At 42.1% G+C, this 27,347-nt stretch overlaps 1 protein-coding gene across 1 annotated transcript in view; it reads right to left on the bottom strand.

The window, feature by feature from the left end:
* The window catches only part of LOC140740521 (Y+L amino acid transporter 2-like), a 186,421-nt gene that overhangs the window by 91,057 nt on the left and 68,017 nt on the right, over window positions 1-27,347 (bottom strand). The window contains exons 8-9 of the mRNA XM_073069739.1: window positions 11,170-11,319; window positions 4,480-4,663 (exon numbers count right to left, since the gene is read on the bottom strand). Coding sequence (XP_072925840.1) covers window positions 4,480-4,663; window positions 11,170-11,319 — 334 coding nt within the window. The remainder of the gene's footprint in view (window positions 1-4,479; window positions 4,664-11,169; window positions 11,320-27,347) is intronic.

Genomic DNA, 27,347 nt, shown 5'->3' with positions numbered 1-27,347 from the left:
CATCAGATTTTTAATGAGGGTTATCTTGCACAATTTAATAAACTTAGTCAAGCAAGATATATTTAGAAACACATCTGTACTTCTGATTTAGCTGGAAAACCAAAGAATAAATATGGAATTTTCATTTTGTTTGCTTCTCTATTGCAGAAGAAAACACTTTTAGAAAGAAATGCAGACACAATTCTAAAATTAACATGTAATGAAAAGAGCATTACAAATATTCCTTGCTAAACTTGTAATGTACTATTTGCTTGAATTAATTCATCTCGTATTAAATGTCAGTATGGGGAATTACACCTTTATTCGGTCAATTTATAGTTTTGTGCCTTACAATTTGAAAGAGTCTGGAAGTGTGAATTTAATGTATTTCTAAAGTAACAAACATACCAAAATACTCATTTGAGTAGTTGACTTGTACCAAGGTATTTCTGCCTGGAATCAATTCTTCATGTTAATAAGTGCTTGTAGCATGCAGGCTGAATAGATTATATGAAAACGTGTATACTCACCTCACCTGAAAAGTACAGCCCCATGGTTAATGTCCTGTTTAATATTAAGAATCATTTCATTGAAGACATTATACTACTAGCGATGTTTTAAAATCTCAACAGTGAGGCTTCATTTTTTAGGATCTACATTTTCACCAATTACTCGGAAAGACCTAATTTGACTAGCAAGCAAAAAATCAATTCTTTGGAATTTGAGGGTAAAAGGAAATATTTCAGCAATAGTTTCTTTATTGCACTAGCACTTACACAGCAGGTATTTCCTCTCACATATACCATTGTCAGTTGTAAACATTACTGAGCAAAGAGAACCCAGAAAAATTACTCTACATACAAATAATGAAAGAATAAAATTTAGAGTAGGGCAATTACAACAAAACTGGAGAGAAAAATAATTTAATCCAAATTTCAGTTTATAGGGCTGAATAATATCCTCTGCTGGAGGCAGTTTTTTAAAATTAACTCATTCCTCTATGGGTGTTTTGGATAAGCCACTGGCTCCTAGAGCAATAAAGCTAAATACCATCATCCATTGTCTACGTTGCTCTGTACCTCCCCAATTAATCCTGCAGCAGATAAGCCTCACAAACTTTAACATTAGGTTTTACAAAATACTGAATTCTTGTTTTTACAAAGTTAAATAAGTTACTTAAAATTAAGATTTAACTTGAAGACTAAATAGCAGAGTAGAAATTCATTCAGTTTGACATTATTGAGCTCTGGTGTTTTTATGAGATGGTTTTATTGATTGTCAGTCAGTCATTTGTTTATTAGTTTCATTTTCCTGTTCTGTGATATCTTTCTCAATCAGCACACTGAAAAAGAGCAACTGGGTGCATCTAATGAATTTAGCTGTGGAGAAAAATAGAGTGATTTAGGACTCAAAAATGGAAAAAACAAAAATTACTTACTAAAATTTAAAAATTCTCTCACAAAGAAGCTGTTTGTGAACTACAGGAGAAATGGAGACAGGCTAGCCCCTATTGATATCAATGGATCTGAGGTTGAGAGGGTGAACATCTTTAAAGTCCCTCGGCATACACATCACCAAGGATCTCAAGTGGTCTGTACATACCGTCTGTGTGTGAAAAGGGCATAACAGTACCTCTTTCACCTTATATGGTTTAAGAAGTTTGGTGTGGGCCCCCAAATCCCAAGAACTTTCTATAGGGGCACAATTGGGAGCATCTTGACTGGCTGCATCACTGCCTGGGATGGGAACCGTACTTCCCTCAAAATTACAGAGAGAGGATGAGTAGGTGAACTGAATTTGTTCTGGTAAAGAGCCGTTGTAGATGCAGTGTGACTCTTTTTGAGTTGAATCCATTCTCTGATAACATCAGGTCCGCTATTGTAAATTTCTGAAGTAATGTACATTTCAGAGCATAAAATGGGCTGTTCAACCTCCTTGTCCTGCTCTGCAGAGAGTAGATGTAGATGTGAACATCCCACTATTCAGGATATTTACAAAGTCAAGTGTATAAAAAGGGCCTGAAGAATCATAGGGGACCCAAGTCACCCCAACCACAAACTGTTCCAGCTGTTACCATCCAGAAAACGGTACAGCAACATAAAAGCCAAGACCAACAGGCTCTGGGACAGCTTCTGTCACCACACCATCAGACTACTTAACTCATGCTGATGAAACTGTATTTCTATGTTATATTGACTATCCTGTTGTACATAATATTTATTATAAATTACTATAAATTGTACATAGCACATTTAGATGGAGACAGAACGTAAAGATTTTTACTCCTCATGTATATGAAGCATGTAAGTAATACAGTCAATTCAATTCATAGCTTCACTTCCCCCAATCTTTCATCTCCATTTTAAATATTCTTTTTCTCCTCCATCACCTGCCATTAGTGACCTTTAGATAATCTAGCCCATGAATTGAAATTTACTTCCAGCAGGTCTTGTCTTCTGATTTTTCTTAGGATCACCTAATATTTCTTTTTTTCCATACATAACGATCTTAACGAGGTTACTTTAAACCATTCTATATGGATACAAGTTGTTATACTTCCATGCACAGCAAAAACAGAACAAAACCTTCTGTTGCAGTGATCTTGATTGACACCAGGAGTGTATATGATTCTTGTGAAATTCTAGCCCAGTACAGAGCAAATGCCTTAAAATAAACGGAAAATATAAAATAATGGCAGATGCTAAGTTAGCATTTGCAGAATTTGCATAGATTGATACTAAACCTCTCTTTATTCAGGAAATACACCCTTTCTGTTTTTAAAAACAAAACACTATTTCAAGGCCTAATTCCACCTTTTATCAAGCAGTAGCGAATTAGTTAAGGATTTCATTGCAATTACATTTTTTTTGTTTTGGTTCAATTGATGAGCTACATTTCACTCAAAGACATATTTACCACCATATCAACTGACAACGTTTAATCTTTTTTGTTTGATAATTTGCCCTTTATGTTTAGAAAAAAACATTGTCTCATTAAGTTGGCATGGATCTTTGGGCAGGAAGAGGACAGCAGTGTAAGACCATAAGACAAAGGAGCAGAAGTCGGCCATTTGGCCCATTGAGTCTGCTCCGCCATTTCATCATGAGCTGATCCATTCTCCCATTTAGTTCCACTCCTCCACCTTCTCACCATAACCGTTGATGCCCTGGCTACTCAGATACCTATCAATCTCTGCCTTAAATACACCCAATGACTTGACCTCCACTGCCACCCGTGGCAACAAATTCCACAGATTCACCACCCTCTGGCTAAAAAAATTTCTTTGCATCTCTGTTCTGAATGGGTGCCCTTCAATCCTTAAGTCATGTCCTCTCGTATTAGACTCCCCCACCATGGGAAACAACTTTGCCACATCCACTCTGTCAACATTCGAAATATTTCTATGAGGTCCCCCCTCTTTCTTCTAAACTCCAAGCAGTACAGTCCAAGAGCGGTCAAATGTTTCTCATATGTTAACCCTCTAATTCCCGGAATCATTCTAGTGAATCTTCTCTGAACCCTCTCCAACGTCAGCACGTCCTTTCTTAAATAAGGAGCCCAAAACTGCACACAGTGCTCCAAGAGAGGTCTTAACAGTGCCTTATAGAGCCTCAACATCACATCCCTGCTCCTATACTCTGTTCCTCTAAGAAATGAATGCCAACATTGCATTCGCCTTCTTCACCACCGACTCAACCTGGAGGTTAACCTTAAGGGTATCCTGCACGAGGACTCCCAAGACCCGTTGCATCTCAGAACTTTGACTTCTCTCCCCATTTAAATAACAGTCTGCCCGTTTATTTCTTCTACCGAAGTGCATGACCATACACTTTCCAACATTGTATTTCATTTGCCACTTCTTTACCCATTCTCCCAATCTATCCAAGTCTCTCTGCAGACTCTCTGTTTTCTCAGCACTACTGGCCCCTCCACCTATCTTTGTATCATCAGCAAACTTAGCCACAAAGCCATCTATTCCATAATCCAAATCGTTGATATACAACGTAAAACAAAGCGGCCCCAACACGGACCCCTGTGGAACACCACTGGTAACCGGCAGCCAACCAGAATGGGATCCCTTCACTCCCACTCTATTTCCTGCCATTCAGCCAATGCTCCATCCACGTATGTAACTTTCCCATAATTCCATGGGCTCTTATCTTGTTTAGCGGCCTCATGTGCGGCACCTTGTCAAAGGCCTTCTGAAACTCCCAAATACACAACATCCATTGCATCTCCCTTGTCTAGCCTACTTGTATGGCAGGGTTGGGGATAAGGGAACTGCTCTTCAGTTCATCACCTAATTACTTTTCTCATGGCAGAAATAAGAGACTAGTCACAAAACTAGAATGCAACTTCTGTTTCACTTCAAATTCACTATTCCAGAAATATTTAATATATTTTAATAGTATGCAGGTAGCAAATTTTATGTTGTGCACAAATTTAAAGAAACAAATATAATGAGGCTTTTATGTACTCATTATTTATTAATCATCTTACCTGAAATTATCTGTAAGAATGTAGGGTATCTCAGCTTTGATGCCATTCGTCCTACAATATACACGGGGACTCCTATCAGTCCAATTGCAACCCCAATTAGAGAATTGATAGTGTCGGTGTATGCAGGCACTGCTATTAAGGCTAAAATGCATACACAGAAGAATGCTGGAAAAATCACGTGGATCTGAAATTAAGAATGAGAAAATGATCAAATTCCTAAACAAAGATAAATCAAGGCAATTTCAAGCTGCTGGTAAAGAGCATCAAGTTCTAGGCTGCACACCCCAGAAGGATTGGTTGGCCATAGACCACCCAGACAGAAGAATCTACCTATTTAAAGTTTAAATATGAATCAAAGAACTCACTTCCTGTAGAAAATTAAGGATCATCTGTTTGAAGAGCTTAAGAATAAAGGATATGCCATTCACTGCTGTTGGGGAGAGTCCGACAGAGGAGAAATAACCTCAATATTAAAACCAATCATTCAGGGGCTGTTAGGAAGCATTTTGTACAAATGTATAGCAAAAATCTGGAATTCCTACTTCAAAAATAATTGATGTTTGGACATCTAATATGCAATCTTTTTGTTAGGCAAGGATATTAAAGCATATGAAACCAAAGTGAGGAAAAGTTGTTAATATACAGCCTACTAGAATGGCAGAGCAGGACAAGGAGGTTGAACAGCCCATTTTACTACTCTCAAATATACATTACTTCAGAAATTTACATTCGCAGACCTGATGTTATTAAAGAATGGATTCAACTCAAAAAAAAGGCACACTGTATCTACAATAGCTCTCTACCAGAACAAATTCAGTTCACCTACTCATCCTCTCTCTGTAGTTTTGAAAACTTCTGCCTGCCGTACAAGTGGATTCCAGTTAATTGATTCAAATTGGGACCAATACATTTTGACCCAATTAAATGGCTGTTCCAATTAGCTGAAGTTTCATGGAAATGGTTAAAAGGGTTATAAAAAAAGACAAGCTAACATTTAATTGAATAACAAATGTTGTATCTAAATAAAATACAAAACTAATTATATCACTTCCAATAAGATGGTTGTCCATCTTATCTGATGATGACATGTGCAGGAGAGTTTTTAAAGTGGAAGCGACATTGCACTGGGGCAGTTCCACTCTCTCAACTTTAAAAGTCTGTGTCTAGTGGTACCATTCTCTGGTTTCAGTGGATGATTAGGACCTCGTCGTGCCCTTCACTCTTCACGTAATGTTGCAGAATCGCTGTTGGATCTGACTGTAGATCTCATCTGCCCAGACTGCCACAGAGCCTACTTCATGTTAGGAGAGACATGTATCTCCTATTTCGCCAGGATATGAGACCTGATGGCTGTCTTCACTGGGCTTAGCCTGCCTGTTGAAGTGGTGTGCTAGGGTTTGGCCACTGTCACATGCAAACAGCTACTTGGAGCCAGAGGTGAGAGCTGAGTGTCTGGCGAGGAACCAAAGGTAACATTCAAGATGATTGTCAATATCTTCAAAATCTTCATAGTTCCTAACTTGTTGAAGTAGTGAGACTGTTTCATTTTCATTCTGTGCTGTTTCTAACATTTCCAAATCTGAATGCTTAAAACTGCAGTGAGGAACACAGTTCTGAATGGTCTTACTACTAATTTGTCAGGAACTATCAGTGACAAAAATCACTGTTTTTTGAACACACACACGCAACTGACAGTGTTTAAAAACTTTGCTGTAAGCACGTTGTGTCTAACAGCTACGCAAGCGAACACGATTGACTCTAGTTAGAAACTGTTTGACAACAATCTCCTGTCCAATTAAGCAGCATAGTGTCCCAAATAAATGAAGAGAATCCTGGCTGTTTTTTTCAATTAGATATTGTTCTTTTAGAGTTGTCCCATATAAGCTGCTGCCCCATTAACCAATGACCCACTTAACCAGAATCCACTGTATTTATTCAATTCACACTTTATCGCACAATGAAATCTGCTTCCTTCATATTTGCAGGTAGTGTGTTCTGTATTCCGGCTATTTTTTCGTCAAGTTTCTCCTGTTTCTCTTGCCCAATATTTTATACTTCTGTCCTTCAGTCTTTGATCCCTACATCAAATACAACAGCTTGCCATGATCCATCTTATAATTTTACATAATAATATAAAAATTCATCTCAGACTTCTCTGTTCTAAAGTAAACAGCTCCAGCCTCACTAACTTGTAACTGTAGTCAAGAATTCCAGGAACCATTCTTACTAATCTCTTCTAGATTCAAAAACCCTTACATTTTTACTATCACATCCAGCTATCAAAGGGACAGTTGATGTTTCAGGTTGAAACCCTGTATAAGGGTTTTTGACAATTCATTTCCTCCCACAGATGCTACTTGGTCTTCTGTGTTCTTCCAGCAAATTATTTGTTGAAGCTATAAAATGTGTCTTTTGTATTAAGCACTTTCTCAATCTACCCAGCTAATTTCAATAATTTATGCATTACAACATCTGCACTCTCTAAAGGACCCTAGGGGACAGACTAGATGGAATTAGTTGGAGAAGTTACAGTATGTTTGTAAATTATTCACAATGAAATATTCTGAGCACTGACATACAAAAATAAATAAGATCAGGTTACAAAAAGAGTTTGCCCTATGTTCATAGTTCATTGCCCACATTTCAGAAAGGTTATGGTAGAACTGGGAATTCATATTTTCCTATCTATAAATGCCTTGACTTCTCTAGTGCAGATTACTTAATCTGGAGTGGAAGGCTTTATTTAGAAGGAGAGATTGGATAAATTGGGATTGTGCTCACTGGAGTGCAGGAGACTGAGAAGAAGGCGAGTCTAAAACCAGAGGACATAAGTTTAAGCTAAGAAGGAAAATATTTAAAGGAGATCTGAGGGGGCAAGCTTTTCCATACAGGTGGTGCTGTGTTATAGAACAAGCTGTCAAAAGAGATGGTAGAGGTGGGCACATTTAAACATTTCAAAAACACTTGGACAGGTAGATAGATAGGAAAGGAATACAGGATTGTGGGCCAGATGCAGGAAGATGGGATTAGCACAGACTCTATGACTAAGTGTACCATTTAATAGTCAGAAAAAGTTGTGAGCTTGGGAGGTGGGACCAAAGGTCAAGCAAGTTGTGTTACCTTTTGTAGATGGCATAAACTACAAACAGATTATTTTTAAATGTCCCCTGAATGAAATGGTATTCCAGAAGGCAGTGAGGAGTCAATAAGGTGAATAGATTAAATTGGGTATGAAAGACTAATTTCTTGAAAACATTAATACACCAGATGAGTTATTAGGATATTCTGTTAGCTTTTATGATCACCATTAAGTTAACCATTTATTTCAGATTTACTGTATGTTATTATCTGAATCACCTGCAATCTAGGATTTTAACTTGTATCTCTGGTTTGTGGCCTATGGACACAGGACCATTTAAACATAAACCCTGTTTGAAAAAGGATCTTGTGCTTTCATGACATATACAGTGCCTATAAAAAGTATTCCCCCCCCCCCCAGAAGTTTTCATGTTTTATTGTTTTGCAAGATTGCATCAAAGTGTATTTAATTTGGCTTTGTTAACACTGATCAACAGCAAAAAGTAAAAAACAGATCTCTACAAAGTGATCAAAATTAATTACAAATATTAAACACAAAATAATTGATTGCATAAATATTCACCCTCCTTTAATATGATGCATCAGTTCATCATTGGTGCAGCCAATTGGTTTTAGAAGTCACATAATTAGTTAAGTGGAGATCTGTTTTTGGAGATACACCTGTATCTGGAAGGTTGAATTGTTGGTGAGTCAGTATCCTGACAAAAACTACACCATGAAGACAAAAGAATACTCCAAGCAACTTTGCGAAGAGGTTATTGAAAAGCATAAGTCAGGAGATGGATACAAGAAAATTTCTAACTCACTGAATATCCCTTGAACAGTTAAGTCAATCATCAAGAAGTGGAAGGAATATGGCACAGATGTAAATCTGCCTAGAGTAGGCCATCCTCAAAAACTGAGTGACCATGCAAGAAGGGGACTAGGGAGGGAGAGACTGCGCATACAATTGTTGCCCAGATGCTTCCCCAGTCATAGCCTAATGGGAGAGAGGCAAAGAAAAAGCCACTGTTGAAAAAAATTCACATTAAATCTTGGCTAGAGTTTGCCAGAAGGCATGTGGGAGACTCTGAAGTCAGCTGGAAGAAGGTTATATGGTCTGATGAAACCAAAATTGAGTTTTTTGGCCATCAGACTAAATGCTATCTTCGGTGTAAACCAAACACCACACATCATCAAAATCACACCATCCCTACTGTGAAACATGGTGGCGGCTGCATCATGCTGTGGAAATGCTACACTGCAGCAGGCCCTGGAAGGCTTATGAGAGGGTAAAATGAATGCAGCACAATACAGGGAAATCCTGGAAGAAAACCTGATGCAGTCTGCAAGAGAACTGTGACTTAGGAGAAGATTTGTTTTCCAGCAAGACAATGACCCCAAGCCAAAGCTACACAGGAATAGCCTTAAAACAACAAAGTTCATGTCTTAGAATTGGCAAATCAGAGTCCAGACTTCAATCCAATTGAGAATTTGTGGCTGATTTGAAAAGGGCTGTTCACTCACGATCCCCAATTGAACAGAGCTTGATCAGTTTTGTAAAGAAGAGTGGGGAAAATTGCAGTGTCCAGATATGCAAAGCTGATAGAGACCTATCCACAACACTCAAGACTGTAATTGCTGCCAAATGTGCATTTACTAAATGCTGACTTGAAGGGGGTGAATACTTATGCAATCAATTATTTTGTGTTTTATATTTGTAATTAATTTAGGTTACTTTGTAGAGATCTGTTTTCACTTTGACATGAAAGAGTCCTATTTTGTTGATCAGTGTAAAAAAAAGCCAAATTAAATCCAATATGATTCAATGCTGTAAAACAATAAAACATGAAAAATTCCAAGGGGGGACTTTTTACAGGCACTGTATGACGAATAAAATCTTGGGCTTCTAGCTGAGTACAGATGTTGATTTTAATCAACGCTTCAATGACAAATTCTGCCATATTCTTCAGGGATAACACCTAGGCATGTCTAGTTTAGTGTTATACGTACCCCTGAATTCCAGTTCTTACTTAGAGCCAGACCTTCATCATTGTTAAAATTCTTTTTCTCTAGATTTATTTCAATTGCTTCCTTAACCAGGTGGTCCCAAAAGCCATTGATGTGGCACAGTAGTTTTGTGCCATCAAAGTCAATCCTATAGCCATTGCGAATGCAATGTTCTGCTACTGCCAATTTCTCTAGGTAACCCAAATGGATATACCTCTTGTGCTTCTTGATGCAAGTTTCCCCATCTGGCTGATATGCTCTGCTTTGCATTCGCAGGGAATCCTATAAACACCAGCCGTCCCAAGTCCCAGGTCATCTTTGACCTGCATAGGCTGTGATTTGAGCCTCCTTAAAGGTTTGTGAATGGTTTTGATTCCGTATTTCTTTGGGATCCTGGTGATTCTTTCAGAAAGCATGGAAGTATAGGACAGACAGGCGGTATCAATGGGTTTCTCCTCATTGTAGGTTTCCTGGTTTTTCTATTGGCCCTTTTAAGGGCCCCAATTGATTTCCTTCACCTTGTAGTCATTCTGTAGGAATGTGTATAATCGTCTTATTTCCTTGGGGAGACTCTCCAGGTCCAAGATAGTTTTTACATGGTTAACCAAAGTAGAAAGAACCGTTCTATGTTTGGAGGTGTAGTGACTGTGATTGTTGAGCTACAGGTCCATGTGAGTGGGTTTCCAATAAACGTCATGACTGAGGCTACTGTCCAGTTTCTGTTGTATCCGAACGTCCAGGAATGGGAGGCAATCCTTCTTCATCCCCATTGTAAATTTAATATTTAGATGTATGCTGTTCAGATGGTCATGGATTTGTTGGAGTGCCAGGTGTTCATGAGGCCACACCACAAAGGTGTCATCAACATATCTTAAGAAGCATTTGGGGTGTAAGCATTCGAAGCATTTGACTTTGATGGCACAAAACTGCTGTGCCATGCCAACGGCTTTTGGGACTGCCTGGTGAAAGAAGCCATTGAAATAAAACTAGAGAAAAAGAATTTTAAGAAGGATGAAGGTCTCGCTGAAGCATGAATTGGCATTTGATTGTAAACAAAGACTAATCAATCAGGAGGGATGGATTACGGAGGTATTTACACCATCAGACTGGACATGCCCAGGCATGATGAAGATGGTAGAGTTTGTCATTGATATGTCATTTAAAATTGATAATTGTACATGGCTAGAAGCTTGAGATGAGTTTAATCATGAACTCTTTTTCTTTTTCCACATATTTTATTTGACCTGAGGTTTTTTTTCTTTTTCTGTTTCATATTTCCAGCATCTGTATTTCTTTTGCTGCAGATATTGTGAAACTGACTGGGAATGTGAACTTGGCATTGAGGATCCATGTGTGCTACCACCAAGTCATTATGGTCATGGCTGATGCTGTTCTCATCTCATATTTACACATGTACTTTGCAGCAGATCTTAATAGGTTAGAATGATGTCAGGAACACCAGCTGACTTCTTTCCTCCTTTAGTCCAAGAAAATAAATGCATTTGCTGTGATTGTGGCAGACAACATTTCAAGAACATTGTCTGCCTGCCTTAAAATGTTGAACTCTTGGTTTTTACTTAAGCCTTTAGTACTAGGTCTTACCTTGAAAGGCCTGTGTCGATTTGGCTCCTTCCAGCGTAGGTATAATTGCCCAATAATGGTAAGTCCAATAAACAGCCAATAACTGAAGCTGAAGTAGTAAATGAGTCTATATATGTCCTCGACACTTAGATAGATAATCGCTAATAGACCCTGTCAACATTGAATATCATCATCAATTATAGAAATCAGAATATTACATTATTAAAAAGGATGGAAGGAGTTTTCTTTTGATCCTGCTCTGTAAGTGGATGGTATTAAAATTATGCGTGTGCTCTGCTTCATAAAGACGTGGATCACCCCTAGCATTCTGGACAGAATACGCCAGTCTGAAGGTTTCACCATCCCCACATTGACCTGATGGTGGTGGCATCAGGTGAAGGCAGAGGTGTTTGCTTTATTATTAACTCTTCATGTTGCACAGACAGAGTGTTTCTGTCTCAGTTCTGTTCTCTCGATCTGGAACATCATACTGTCTATTCCACCCACCAAGGTACTTGTCTGCCATCATCCTGTTTGCAGTGTAATTCCACCCTGGCAGACATAAAGCTGGCACTGGAGGAGCTGAGCACCACGTTCAAGAGTCACAAAACAATACACCTTAATGCCTTCCTAATCATCATGGGGGGACTTCAGGTTTGCTAGCTTGAAGAAGTCTCTGATCAACTACCACCAAAACGTCAGCCACAGAATCAGAGGAGTGAAAAAACTTGATCACTGTTACACCACCATCAAGAACACTTACCATGCCTACACTCTGGCAAATCTAATTACCTGGCTGTATGTCAAATTTCTGTAGATGTACAGTGGACAGCATTCTGCTGGTTGTATCATAGCCTGATGTGGAACCTCCAATGCATAAGATTGCAAGAGGCTGCAAAATGTTGTAGACCCAGCAGGCCCATTAGTGCATAATCCATCCCATCATCAAGGCTATCTTCGAGAGGCAGCGCCTCAAAAAGGCAGCATCCATCATTAAAGACCCTCACCATTTGGAATATGCTCTCTTCTCACTAATACCAATAGGAGGGAAGTACAAGAGCCTGAATTATTACTCAACAATTAGGAACAGCTTTTCCCCCTCCACCATCAAATTTCTGAATTGTCCACGAATGCTTCCTTGTTAATCCCTTTTTTTGCACTATTTATTATAATTTATTACTTTTCCCTGCCTTTTCACTGTACTGCTACCCTAAAACAACAAAATGTAAGTCATATATCAATAATCTGATTACAAAAAAATTGCAGCAGTTCAAATTTGCTTCAAGTGAAAGGAATGGTGGCTGAGGTTCTGCAATACCACAGAAGTTGATCCAGATAAAGACAGCTACAATAGATCATAATTCTGACTAATGTACAATACAATCTAATCAAGCTGTATCTGTAAAAAAAACACTAATGTGTGAGGAGAGAGTGAGGAAAGTAAGCAGTGGATGCTTATGCATTCTGCAGCTATTAAGAATGAGAGAAAGAGGGGGTTAAGAATGAAGATGGGGGATAAGAGGATAACAATCTTCAAAAAATTCTATCCCACCAATGGCCACAGCCCCAATTATATTTGATTAATTTATGGACAGTATGGTCACCTCAGAGGGAGATAATAGTGGAGACATGCCTGTCCCTTGCTGGTTTGTTAATACTGTCACAATAAAATGCAAATTTGACCAGCAAGATTTTGGATGTGAGCATTCCACAATGGGTTTGAATAATGTGCCTAAATTGGTTGAATACTTAGGTAAGTAAGCTAGCTGTGAAATGTACCTGATGTCTTGTAGCCTTGAAAGTGAATGAGGAACAGTAGCATATGAACATTAGAGATAGAAATTGTTGGTAGATAAGTAATGGGAGGGAGTGTGTGCATTGTGCAGAGTTGGAGGCATATACTGCTGTTGCTGCTGTGCCAGTGATGTGGTTTTTCACTAACCGCAACTATATATGTAATGTCATTGACATTTTGTGCATCTTTGCATAATACTCTTCAATGTTTGACTATGGAAGTTCATTTGAGCTCTCTCCTCCCATTGCCTTAATTGTTTGCACCTATTGACTCTTTGCCTAGGGGGACATAATTTCCACTTACTTGACCAATACCTTTGAGTACAGCATTGGAAAAGCATAGATATCATACTCAAGTTTGTTGTACCATGTCTGCTTCAACAAGTCACATTCATCATTATACTTAGACCCAACAGTTCATAAGCCACAAAGCATTAACCTTTTAAAGAGATGCGCATTTCCTTTAAGGCTAAGGTCAACTGAATTAGCTGCTCCTAAACTTTAGACTCCCTTGTGAAGACCTAATTAACTTAACTAAACACTGGCTAAACATTTAATTATATTAATGAGCCAGTAGCATAAAGTTTGAATGGTGCCTGCATTCTATTTTAAAGTACTATCTAATGTACTAATGTCTCTAAAAGGAAGATCTACTTTTTATTTGGCACCTTTCATGACATCAGAATACCTGAAGAAAGAAATTATTTTGAAATACTGTTACCATGTAATGTTTGGCCTAACAAAAATTTCAGGGCATTTAATAGTTCTTTTTAGTTTATAATAATATTAAATTAAAATTATCCTTCTAAACTTTCCTAGCATGTTTTAACCTGATTTCCCAATCAAAAATACCTATTTTACAAATTTGCACATTTTTACAGTGAAGTAATCATGATAAGTGTGTTGATTAATTTATAATCTACATACAGAGCAAGTTTATACCAAGTGTCATTGATGGGGAATCAGATTAAAAGATATGACAATCTACAGTACAAACAATGGTATACATTCAAAATAATATTTCATATTTCTGAATAAATAGACAAGGCTTTGAGAAATATAGTTGCTAGTCAAAATGTTCTTTCTGAAATCTGATGGCTGAGGGGAAGAAGCTGTTACTGAGTGTGTGTTTTCAGACTTCTGTACCTCCTCTTTGATAGCAATGAGAAAAGGGCATGTCTTTCTTAAAGGGGTCCTTAATGATGGATGCTGCCTTTTTAAAATTTTAAATAATTCATTATGTAGAAGTATGTGAATGGTCTATATCATCATGCCACTATATCATACATGGATGCCTCACTTCAAATAAAAACAACATTAATGTACATGAGTTAACCCAGTTCTGTATCTTCATCCAATTAGTTTTATTTTGGAGTTACAAAACATAACAATAGTGAGGAGTAAGTTTTAAATGAACCTGAGTCCACTCCCTACCTGTTGAAGTGCAGCAAGACGTTCAAGTTATTAAAAAAATCGCAGTGAGAAGTCCAAGTTTAAAAAAAAGTAGCAAAGCAAGTGCTTCTTTATAAGGGGACAGAAATGTCAAGTTGAAAAAGAAGGCAGAAATTTAAAAAAACAGAAATACCTGGCTACATCAGAAAGATAGATGTGTTCACTGCACAAGATATAACTGGATTTTTATCTAGTGAAATTTAAGGGATTACTAGACAGGTATATGGAGGAATTTATGGTGGGGGGATATATGGGAGGCAGGGTTTAAGGGTCAGCACAACATTGTGGGCCAAAGGGCCTTACTGTGCTGTACTATTCTATGTTCTATGGATTTTGTATACTGAATGGATTGAACAGTATTTTAAAGCCAATGGAATCGCCGATGAGAAATGATGCCAATTTTGCTGAGTGTACTGGGTTTAAAGTCATACAGTTTGCTTAGAAGTCCAGCTGCTCTAACAAAACTAGCCAAAATGATCTTCGCTAATATTATGAAAGTAATGCAGGAACATTTAAAACCGAACCCATTGATGATTGCAGAACGCTTTAGGTTTCATAAGCGGACTCAAAAGGAAGGGACGTCCATTTCAGTGTATGTGGCATTCTCGGTTTGGAAATGGGCTTAACGATGCATTGAGAGATTGTTCAGTTTGTGGAATCTGACAAGAAAGCATTCAAAAACAGCACTTAATTGAAGCACTACTTAACAGTGCCTATAAAGAATATACACCCCCCTTGGAAGTTTTCAATAGACAATAGACAGTAGGTGCAGGAGTAGGCCATTTGGCCCTTCTAGCCAGCACCGCCATTCACTGTGATCATGGCTGATCATACACAATCAGTATCCCGTTCCTGCCCTCTCCCCATATCCCTTGACCCCGCTATCTATAAGAGCTCTATCTAACTCTCTCTTGAATGCATCCAGAGACTTGGCCTCCACTGCCTTCTGGGGCAGAGCATTCCACAGAAAAAGCCACTGTTGAAAGAAGCTCACATTAAATTTCTTTCAGCAGTGGCTTTTTCTTTGCCACTGTCCCATAAAACTGCAACTGGTGAAGCACCTGGGCAACAGTTTTATGTGCAGTCTCTCCCATCTCAGCCACTGAAGCTTGTAACTCCTCCAGAGTTGTCATAGGTCTCTAGTGGCCTTCCTCACTAGTCCCCTTCTTGCACAGTCACTCAGTTCTTGCGGATGCCCTGCTCTAGGCAGATTTACAGCTGTGCCATATTCTTTTCATTTCTGGATGATTGACCACTACTCCAAGGGATATTCAGTGACTAGGAAGTTTTCTTGTATCCATCTCCCGACTTGTGCTTTTCAATAACCTTTTTGCAGAGTTGCTTGGAGTATTTTTTCTTCATGGATCAGTTTTTGCCAGGATACTGACTCACCAGCAGTTGGACCTTACAGATACAGGTGTAATTTTACTAAAATCAATTGAAACACCTTGACTGCACACAGGTCTCCAAAAACAGATCTCCATTTAACCAACTAACTTCTAAAACCAGTGATGATTCGATGATGTGCCATATTAAAGGGGGGGGGGGGGGGGAGAATACTTATGCAATCAATTATTTTGTGTTTTATATTTGTAATTAATTTAGATCAGTTGAGGAGATCTGTCTTCTCTTTTACAAAAAAAGTCTTTTTCTATTAATCAGTGTCAAAAAAGCCAAATTAGATCCACGGTGATTCAATATTGTAAAATTAAAAACTTCCAAGGGGAGTGAACACTTTTTATAGGCACTGTACATTTAGCATGTAAAAACTAACAATAGACAAACATTATGGCTTACACCAAAAGTGAACGGCAAATTAATTAAGATAGAATCGGATGTTGGCTCAACTGTTTCAGTCATTCCACGAAATGAGTTTGAACTACATTTCAAAGGTACTGAACTGAAGCCTGCAGGTCTCCGGCTAAGAGCTTACACTGGAGAAAAGATATTTCCTGTGGAATAACATCTGTAACAGTGAAATACAACAACCAACAAGCCACATTTGGCTTCAATGTGGTAAAAACAGACGAGCCAGCATTGTGGGGTTGTGATTGGCAGACTACAATTCGATTGGCGATCCATCCACCACTTGCATGCCACAACCTGCTACAATAGGGTCAACTGAAAGCAAATTAAGCAAGATACTGGATGAAGCCACTGCAGTATTCAAGGATTGAATTGGAAAACTGAAACATATAAAGGATAAAATCATGTAAATGAAAATGCTATAGCCAAGTTTTACAAAACATGTCTGGTTCCTTATACTATTGGTGATAAAATTATCAGTGAACTAGATCACATTGAGGCTGAAGGAATTCTTTCCAATGTTGAGTGGAACCCATGGTCTCAGTAGCCAAGAAGAATGGGTCTATCAGGATCTGTAGTGGTTTTAAGGTCACCATCAACCCAGTACTGAAAGTAGATCAATACCCTCTGCCCAGGATAGAGGATATCTTTGCAAACATTTCTGGAGAAAAACACTTAAGCAATGTGGAAGAGTCCAAAGTGTTTCTCATCATAAATACTAATAAAAGGCTTTATCATTATTATAGGGTTATTTTTAGAGTAGTATCTACACCCACACTCCAGCAGTAAGCTATGGACCAGGTGCTGCATGGCTGACCCAGGCACTCAGTGTTACCTGGATGACATCATTGTAACCAGTAAGGATGACAAGGAATATCTCCAAAATCTCAAGATTGTTAAAAAGGTTAGAAGATCAGAACACAACGTAACAACTGTGAACCTGTTAAACCAAGCATCACTTACTGTGGTCCCACCATCAATGCACAAGGATTACACAAGTGTGCTGAGAATATTCAAGCAGTAGTGATTACCCTGAGACTAAGAACATGTCACAGCTGTAGTCCTTTTTAGGATCAGTGAACTACTATAGCAGATTCCTGCTAAACCTGGCTACTGTGCTCCACTCCTTGAACTCATTACTACAGATTGGGAAGAAATGGCAATGGACAAAGCAGTGAGAAGTGGCTTTCAAAAAGGTAAAAGAAATAGTGACTTCAGACTCTGTACTCTCATATTATGAAATACATTGTCCAGTGAAGCTCACTGTTAGGGATGCCAACATGTCCAGAAGAAGGTATCCAGAGCTGACAGAACCACTTCCTGCAGTACCAGATTCAACTCCTACAATTACCATGGAGGAGGCCCCAGAACCCAAAATTGTTTCACAGCCACAAGTCTCAACTGCCAAGCAGAGTGACACCACCCCCACACCCCTGTCAGGAATGATGTTATCCCACAAGAGTAAGAATTCCTCCACAGTGATTAGATCTTTATCAGAAACAGGTTTATTATTATCGGCATGGGACGTAAAATTTGTTAACTTAGCAGCAGCAGTTCAATGCAATACGTGATAATATAGAATCTTATTGAAATTTTTGAAGAGGTTACTAGGAAAGTTGATGAGGGTAAAGCAGTGGATGTTGTCTATGTGGACTTCAGTAAGGCCTTTGACAAGGTTCCACACGGAAGGTTAGTTAGGAGGGTTCAATCGTTAGGTACTAATACTGAAGTAGTAAAATGGATTCAACAGTGGCTGGATGGGAGATGCCAGAGAGTAGTGGTGGATAACTGTCAGGTTAAGGGCCGGTGACTAGTGGTGTGCCTCAGGGATCTGTACTGGGTCCAATGTTGTTTGTCATATACATTAATGATCTGGATGTTGGGATAGTAAATTGGATTAGTAAGTATGTAGATGATACGAAGATAAGTGGCGCTGTGGATAATGAAGTAGGTTTTCAAAGCTTGCAGAGAGATTTAGGCCAGTTAGAAGAGTGGGCTGAAAGATGGCAGATGGAGTTTAATGCTGATAAGTGTGAGGTGCTACATTTTGGTAGGACTAATCAAAATAGGACATACATGGTAAATGGTAGGGCATTGAGGAATGCAGTAGAACAGAGTGATCTAGGAATGATGGTGCATAGTTCCCTGAAGGTGGAATCTCATGTGGATAGGGAGGTGAAGAAAGCTTTTGGTATGCTGGCCTTTATAAATCAGAGCATTGAGTATAGGAGTTGGGATGTAATGTTAAAATTGTATAAGGCATTGGTGAGGCCAAATTTGGAGTATTGTGTACAGTTCTGGTCACTGAATTATAGGAAAGATGTCAACAAAATAGAGAGAGTACAGAGGAGATTTACTAGAATGTTACCTGGGTTTCAGCACCTAAGTTACAGAGAAAGGTTGAATAAGTTAGGTCTTTATTCTTTGGAGCGTAGAAGGTTGAGGGGGGACTTGATAGAGGTATTTAAAATTATGAGGGTGATAGATAGAGTTGACGTGGATAGACTTTTTCCGTTGAGAGTAGGGGAGATTCAAACAAGAGGACATGAGTTGAGAGTTAAGTCAAGTCAAGTCAACTTTTATTGTCATTTCGACCATAACTGTTGGTACAGTGCATAGTAAAAATGAGACAAAATTTTTCAGGACCATGGTTTACATGACACAGTACAAAAACTAGACTGAACTACATAATAAAAAAAACCAGAGAAAGCTATACTAGACTACAGACCTACACTGGACTGCATAAAGTGCACAAAAACAGTACCGGCATTACAATAAATAATAAACAGAACAGTAGGGCAAGGTGTCAGTCCAGGCTTCGGTTATTGAGGAGTGCGATAGCTTGGGGGAAGTAGCTGTTATATAGTCTGGTCGTAAGAGCCCGAATGCTTCGGAGCCTTTTCCCAGACGGCAGGAGGGAGAAGAGATTGTATGAGGGGTGCATGGGGTCCTTCATAATGCTGTTTCCTTTGCAAATGCAGCGTGTAGTGTAAATGTCTGTGATGGCAGGAAGAGAGACCCCGATGATCTTCTCAGCTGACCTCACTATCCGCTGCAGGGTCTTGCGATCCGAGATGGTACAATTTCCGAACCAGGCAGTGATGCAGTTGCTCAGGACGCTCTCAATACAACCCCTGTAGAATGTGATGAGGATGGCGGGTGGGAGATGGACTTTCCTCTGCCTTTGCAAAAAGTAGAGACGCTGCTGGGCTTTCTTTGCTATGGAGCTGGTGTTGAGGGACCAGGTGAGATTCTCCGTCAGGTGAACACCAAGAAATTTGGTGCTCTTTACGATCTCTACCGAGGAGCCGTCGATGTTCAGCGGGGAGTGGTCACTCCGTGCCCTCTTGAAGTCAACAACCATCTCTTTTATTTTGTTCACATTAAGAGACAGGTTGTTAGCTCTGCACCTGTCTGTTAGCCGCTGCACCTCCTCTCTGTAAGCTGACTCGTCGTTCTTGCTGATAAGACCCACCACGGTCGTGTCATTGGCGAACTTGATGATATGGTTCGAGCTGTGTGTTGCAGCACAGTCGTGGGTTAGCAGAGTGAACAGCAGTGGACTGAGCACGCAACCCTGGGGAGCCCCTGTGCTCAGTGTGATGGCGTTGGAGATGCTGCTCCCGATCTGGACTGACTGAGATCTCCCAGTCAGTAAGTCTAGGATCCAGTTGCAGAGGGAGGTGTTCAGGCCCAATAGGCTCAGCTTTCCAATCAGTTTCTGAGGGATGATTGTGTTGAATGCTGAACTAAAGTCTATGAACAGCATCCGAACGTATGTGTCTTTTTTGTCCAAGTGGGTTAGGGCCAGGTGGAGGGTGGTGGCAATGGCGTCATCTGTTGAGCGGTTGGGACGGTACACAAACTGCAGGGGGTCCAGTGAGGGAGGCAGCAGGGTCTTGATATGCCTCATGACGAGCCTCTCAAAACACTTCATGATGATGGATGTAAGTGTAACGGGACTGTAGTCATTTAGTCACTGAAGACTTCTTCGGCATGGGGACGATGGTGGCGGCCTTGAAGCACGTTGGAATGGTGGCGCTGCTCAGGGAGATGTTGAAGATGTCAGTGAGGACATCTGCTAGCTGGTCTGCACACCCTCTGAGCACTCTACCAGGGATGTTGTCTGGTCCAGCAGCCTTCCGTGGGTTGACCCTGCACAGGGTTCTTCTCACGTCGGCCACGGAGAGACACAGCTCCTGGTCATTTGCAGGAGGGGTGGACTTGCTTGCCACCACGTCATTTTCCACCTCAAACCGGGCGTAGAAGTTATTCAGCGTATTTGGGAGGGAGGCATCACCTGCACAGTCAGATGTTGTCTTGTAATTGGTGATGTCCTGGATGCCCTTCCACATGCACCGCGTGTCGCCGCTGTCCTGGAAGTAACTGGATTAGCTGGGCATGTGCACGCTTTGCCCCTCTGATGGCTTGGGACAGTTTGGCCCTTGCTGTTTAAGCTGCCTTGTCGCCTGCTCTGAAGGCGGAGTCACGGGACCTCAGCAGCGCACGCACCTCCGCGGTCATCCATGGCTTCTGGTTGGCACGTATAGTGTTGGTCTTGGACAGAGTAACATCATCAATGCACTTGCTGATGTAGCTGGTTACTGATGCTGTGTACTCCTCTAAGTTGGTAGAGTCGCCATCGGTTGCAGCCTCCTTGAACATGTGCCAGTCAGTGTTCTCAAAGCAATCTTGAAGAGAAGAGATGGCTCCTGCTGGCCAGGTTTTCACCTGCTTCTGAACTGGTCTGGAGCGCCTGACGAGCAGTCTGTATGCTGGGATTAGCATAACAGAGATGTGGTCTGAGTATCCGAGGTGGGGGCGGGGCTCTGCCCGGTACACGTCAGAAATGTTTGTGTAAACCAGGTCCAATGCGTTCTCCCCCCTCATTGCAAAGTCCACATACTGATGGAATTTGGGGAGCACTGACTTAAGGTTTGCGTGGTTAAAATCACTGGTGACAATAAACAGACCATCAGGGTGTGCGTTCTGCATTTCGCTAATAGCCCTGTACAGTTCACAGAGCTCCTCCTTAGCATTAGTGCTGGGGGGAATGTAGACACCGAATATAAGGACAGAGGTGAATTCCCGTGGCAAATAAAATGGTCTGCATCAAACTGCCACAAACTCCACTAACGATGAGCAGTGTCTGGAAGCCAGCACAGAGTTCTGACACCATTCTGTGTCGATATAAACACAGACACCGCTACCGCGGACCTTACCGGAGACAGCTGCATCTCTGTCCGAACGAAACAAAGCTAGCCCGTCTAGCTGGATGGCAGCATCCGAAACCCCAACAGTGAGCCACGTCTCTGTGAAGACATACACGGAGCAAACTCTGTACTCCCGCTGAGTATTACGTTGGAGTCAGATGTAGTCCATTTTATTGTCCAGGGAGCAGACATTGGAGAGCAGAATGGACGGGAGAGCCGGCTGGCTAGGGTTTGCTTTTAGCCTGGCACGGACCCCTGCCCGTTTTCCTCGCTTCTGCTTCCTCGCACATCACTTTCGATGTCTCCATCTCCGGCTCCCAACATCAGGCAAGTCCGAGGATTGTAGGCCCGTTCCCCTCAGCAAGCCGACGTCGCGTAATTCAGCCAGCAGATCGTTATGGAGGTTTGTTTTTGGGCGATCTCTGTATTGTAGTAGTATCTGTATAAGGGGCAAAAGTTTAGGGGTAACACGAGGGGGAACTTCTTCACTCAGAGAGTGGTAGCTGTGTGGAACAAGCTTCCAGTAGAAGTGGTAGAGGCAGGTTCAATTTTGTCATTTAAAATAAAATTGGATAGGTATATGGACAGGAAAGGAATGGAGGGTTATGGGCTGAGTGCAGGTAGGTGGGACTCGGTGAGAGTAAGCGTTCGGCACGGACCAGAAGGGCCAATATGGCCTGCTTCCGTGCTGTAATTGTTCTATATGTTATATGGTTATATAGAAGAAAAAATTAATAATATGTAAATCTTACTCAGTACACTTTATACAGTATATGTATATTAAATAGATTAAAAATAGTGCAAAAAATAGAAATACTATACATTTAAATAAAGTGAGGTAGTGTCCAAGGCTTCAATGTCCATTTAGGAATCAGATGGCAGAGAAGAAGAAGCTGTTCCTGAATCGCTGAGTGTGTGCCTTCAGGCTTCAGTACCTTGTACATGATGGTAACAGTAAGAAAAGGGCATACCCTGGGTGCTGTAGGTCCCTAATAATGGACGCTGCCTCGAAGATGTCCTGGGTACTTTGTAGGCTAGTACCCAAGATGCAGCTCACTAAATTTACAACCCTCTGCAGCTTTCGATCCTGTCTAGTAGCACCCCCACCCCCCCACACCAGACGGTGATGCAGCCTGTCAGAAAGCTCTCCATGGTACATCTATAGAAGTTTTTGAGTATATTTGTTGACATACCAAATCTCTTCAAACTTCTAATAAGGTATAGCCGCTGTCTTGCCTTCTTTATAACTACATTGATATGTTGGGACCAGATGAGATCCTCGGAGATCTTGACACCCAGAAGCTCTCCACTTCTGATCCTTCTATGAGTATTGGTATGTGTTCCTTTGCCTTACCCTGCCGGAAGTCCAGAATCAGCTCTTTTGTCTTCCTTGACGTTGAGTGCCAGGTTGTTACTGCGGCACCAATCCACTAGTTGCAATATCTCACACCTGTACGCCCTCTCATCACCACCTGAGGTTCTACCAACAACGGTTGTGTTGTCAGTAGATTTATAGATGGTATTTGAACTATGCCTAGCCACACAGTCATGGGTATATAGAGAGTAGAGCAGTGGGCTAAGCACACACCCCTGCAGTGCACCAGTATTGATCGTCAGTGAGGAGATGTTATCACCAATCCATACAGACTGTGGTCTTCTGATTAGGAAATCAAGGATCCAATTGCAGAGGGAGTTACAGTGGCCTAGGTTTTGCAACTTCTCAATCAGGATTGTGAGAATGATGATATTAAATGCTGAGTGAAAGTCGAACAGCATCCTGACTTAGATGTTTGTGTTGTCCAGGTGGTCTAAAGCTGTGTGGAGAGCCATTGAGATTGTATCTGCCATTGACCTATTGTGGCGATAGGCAAATTGCAACAGGCCCAGGTCCTTGCTGAGGCAGGTGTTCAGTCTAGTCATGACCAACCTCTCAAAGCATTTCATCACTGAAGATGTGAGTGCTACCAGGCAATAGTCATTAAGGCAGCTCATGTTATTCTTCTTAGGCACTAGTGTAATTGTTTCCTTTTTGAAGGAAGTGGGAACTTCCACCCGTAGCAGTGAGAGGTTGAAAATGTCCTTGAATACTCCCGCCAGTTAGTTGGCACAGGTTTTCAGAGCCTTACCATCAGGACCTTCCACCTTGTAAGGGTTCACTCTCTTTAAAGACAGCCTAACTTTGGCCTCTGAGACAGAGATCACAGTGTCATCAGATGCAGCAGGGATCTTCACAGCTGTAGTTGTATTCTCCCTTTCAAAGCGGGCATAAAAGGCGTTGAGTTCATCTGGTAGTGAAGCATTGCTGCCATTCAAGCTATTGGGTTTCACTTTGTAGGAAGTAATGTCTTGCAGACCCTGCCAGAGTTGTCATGCATCCGATGTCACCGCCAACCTTGTTTGAAATTGTCTCTTTGCCCTTGAAATAGCCCTCTGCAAATCATACCTGGATTTCTGGTACATGGCTGGGTCACCAGACTTGAATGCCACAGATCTAGCCTTCAACAGACAATGTACCTCCTGGTTCATCCACAGCTTTTGATTTGGGAATGAGCAGTAAGTCTTTGTAGGCACATACTCATTCACACAGGTGTAGGGTTCTCAGAACCAGTAACAGTGGTGTTAACTGTTCAGGCTAACGAAATGGGTTCTCTGTATTTTATAATGAAATGGCTTCTCTGTAATGCTGTAATGGAATCCTGCGTTTCATATGTTTGGGTTATGGGTATTGATAAGGGGAAAACTAACCAATGGAGAATTGTTACGCTACCTTGTCTGTGTAAGCTGAATGGGAGTTCATGGTCTTTTTCGGGAGGAAAGCAAGGAGGACTGACATGTGTGGAGCGGGCAGTGGTTCCAGAGCAACGGATACTCGATATTGGCGGTTCTGACGGTGGCCGAAAGCTCGGGAGGTCGTTGTGGAAGGGAACCGGAGGCGTGAGCTCCAACATATTAAAATATGTGCAAAAACTGATTATTACTTTGGCACCTTTAGGTTATCTGTTTCTACTAACCCATCACTAAGAAATCACTATAAAGTTGTAATTATTTACTCGCTTTTGGATATTGTCTGATATTTGTCTTGTGAGCGTGTACTGGGGTGGGCATTAAACCGTATTTGCACAGAAGTATTGCACTACTGGCGGGGTGACGGCAGTTTACCCTAGGCGAACTAGGGTCAATTGGGGGCAGGGAGGCTACATTGTAGGGGCTTGTCCGGGATTGAATTTGTCACATACGGGGTAATTCGCCCCAATTTAAACAAGGGGAGATGGATTCGGATAAGACTGAACTTTGGTGTGAGATCGACGACATACCAGTTAATCGTGCCTGCGTAATAAGTGGGGTGGACATGCGTACCTCAGACTAAGTGTTAATTCGATGTTTGAATTGTACGGTCAGAGCTATTGGTAGGGTCAAAATCGTAGGCAGAAAGATTGGCAAAATGGGGGATTTAGGCTATGTGTTAGCGCGGATTGGTGCTGATGGCTTGGCGGTGGGACTGCCACCGTCTATCGGTGACCTCAGTGACCCGGGGCCATGGGGCGTGCACATTGTCACACAGGAAAGGTTTGACAGGTCTGTTGGGACACCAGAGGAGTTGCCAGCAGCTGGGGGCGGAGATTTTCGAGAGCGGGTCCTATCATTTTTGAAGGATGAAGGAAGGGAGTGGTCAGATTTGGAAAATCTCATTGGTCCCCCTCTCCCACAGAAGGGGGAGGGTTCGGAGTTGGCATCAGCCATTAACTCCTTGGTGAACAAGTCCGCGAGTCCTCATCAGATGTAAAGAATTTTCTCAGGGTGCACCCCTATCCCGGATGGGGAAGAAGATTATGAGTCTTGGGTAGAGCATGTCTCTCAGCTGCTGGGTGAGTGGCAGTGTTCTGAGGAAGAGAAGCAGCAGAGATTGGTTGACAGTTTGCGAGGGGTGCTAGCTGAGGTAGTGAAAGACGTGAAGGGCAGCAACCCCTTGGCTACCTGGAGGGAGTATCTAGAAGCATTGGAGGAGGCTTTTGGTCTGATGGGGGACAGGGTGGAGCTTTTAGGGGGACTTCGGGGCTTACGTCAGGAGAAAGGGGAAAAGCTCTCTGAGTATCTTTTCTGGGTAGAGCGAAGGATAAATTGTTTGAGACGACAGGAGGTCATTTTGGAATTGGAGGTGAATCAGATTAGGATAGACCAGGTAGCCCGGGGTGCCCAGAAGCATGATGTGATTGCTACGAGTCTCCGGCACTCCCATAGATCACGGGGCCCCCATCTTTTGTTTAGCTGCTCAGAGAGGTGAGGGAGGAGGAGGATGCATTGGAGTCGGAAGAGGGCTCCATCAGAACAGTGCAATCCTCTGTGTTAGCTCCTTGTAGTGAAGTGACTGGGGCCAGTCCAATCGGGAAATAGTGAGGGGGGGTCCCTTCGCGTGAGGAGACTGGCAGAGATGGCCTCTCCCTGAAGGGACAGACTGCACAGAGGCCCCTCGGGGGGAGACTCCACAGGCATCCAAGCAGGAAGTGGGGTCAGGGAACTTAGAGGAGACCCAGTGAGGGAACGGCCTGGAGTCTCAGGGAAAACACATTCCCAGCAATGTGCCACAGGACCCCTGAGAGGAGAGGACCCTATCCCCGAAGAATTGGTGGGACCCCGATCCAGGGTGTCAATCCGGATAGAGGGAATAGATGCAAAAGCTATACTGGACATGGGGTCAAAAGCTATACTGGACATGGGGTCACAGGTCACGCTATTGTACTGGTCATTCTTCGATCAGCATTTGTTGCATTTACCCTTGACGCCCTTCAGTGCCCTGGAAATTTGGGGTATCAGTGCTGGTGATTACCCATACGATGGGTATTTGTCCGTGAGGCTGGAGTTCCTCGAGGCCGAGGTGGGAGTGTCTGAGGCTCATAAGGCCTTGGTACTGGTTTGCCTAGACCCTGTTGCGACTACAGGTGTGTCGATTCTGGTAGGGACCAACACCCCTACTGTGTGAAGACTCCTGGGGGCCTGCAAAGAGAAGGCGGGTGAGGACTTTTTGCAGACTCTGTCGGTACACCCCGTGTTTCAAGCTGCCTTTAAGGAAGTATGTGGTCACACCGGGTGGGACACAGCATTGGAAAGAGGAACTGTATGGTGTGCCCAGTCGAAGCCCAGGATGGTACAGCCCGGTGAAGTAGTGAGAGTGATGGGGATTCCCAGACACTCCGGAGTGCCTGAGGGTGAAGCCTTTTTAGTGGACACCCCGGAGGATCTCGAGGGGGAATCGAGATTCCCAGCTGGGGTGCTGGTGAGGCCTGAGCTACAGAAGCTCTCGGTGGTGCAGGCACCCTGTGTGGTAGTGAACATCAGCAACACCACGCAACGGGAGATCACTTTTAAACGAGGGATGCCCCTGGCGCATTTTTCCCTGGTGACGGTGGTGCATAGTGCCCCCGTGAAGCTCGCTGGGAGAGAACCATTGGAAAACAGGGATAAGTTGACCGCTGAGGCGTTTTAACTTTGGGGCCTTGATTATGCCGGAGAGTTGGAAGCGGAGGATGGTGGAGAAGATGTTGATGTTGAAAGATGTTTTTTCCCTAGATGAGTTTGACGTGGGCTGTTCCAGGAGCACTCGCCATACCATCCGGGTGACTGAAGACACCCCGTTTCGAGAAAGGTTGCAGCGACTGGCCCCTGCAGAAGTGGACGATGTGCAGCAGCATTTGAGTAAGCTGAAGGAAGCTGGGATAATTTCGGAGTCCCGCAACCCTTATGCGTCCCCAATAGTCATGGCCAGGAAGAAAAATGGGGAAGATTCGTATGTGTGTGGACTATAGGACCCTGAATAGGCGCACCATCCCTGACCAGTATACGGCCCCCAGGGTCGAAGACGCGCTGGCCTGTCTGAGTGGGGCGAAGTGGTTCAGTATGTTGGATTTGAGGAGTGGATATTACCAGATCCCAATGACT

The sequence above is a fragment of the Hemitrygon akajei genome, chromosome 17, assembly GCF_048418815.1.
Source record: "Hemitrygon akajei chromosome 17, sHemAka1.3, whole genome shotgun sequence".
Classification (NCBI taxonomy): domain Eukaryota; kingdom Metazoa; phylum Chordata; class Chondrichthyes; order Myliobatiformes; family Dasyatidae; genus Hemitrygon; species Hemitrygon akajei.
The sequence above is the reverse complement of the archived record's forward strand: the minus strand, read 5'-3'. Positions and strand labels throughout refer to the sequence as shown.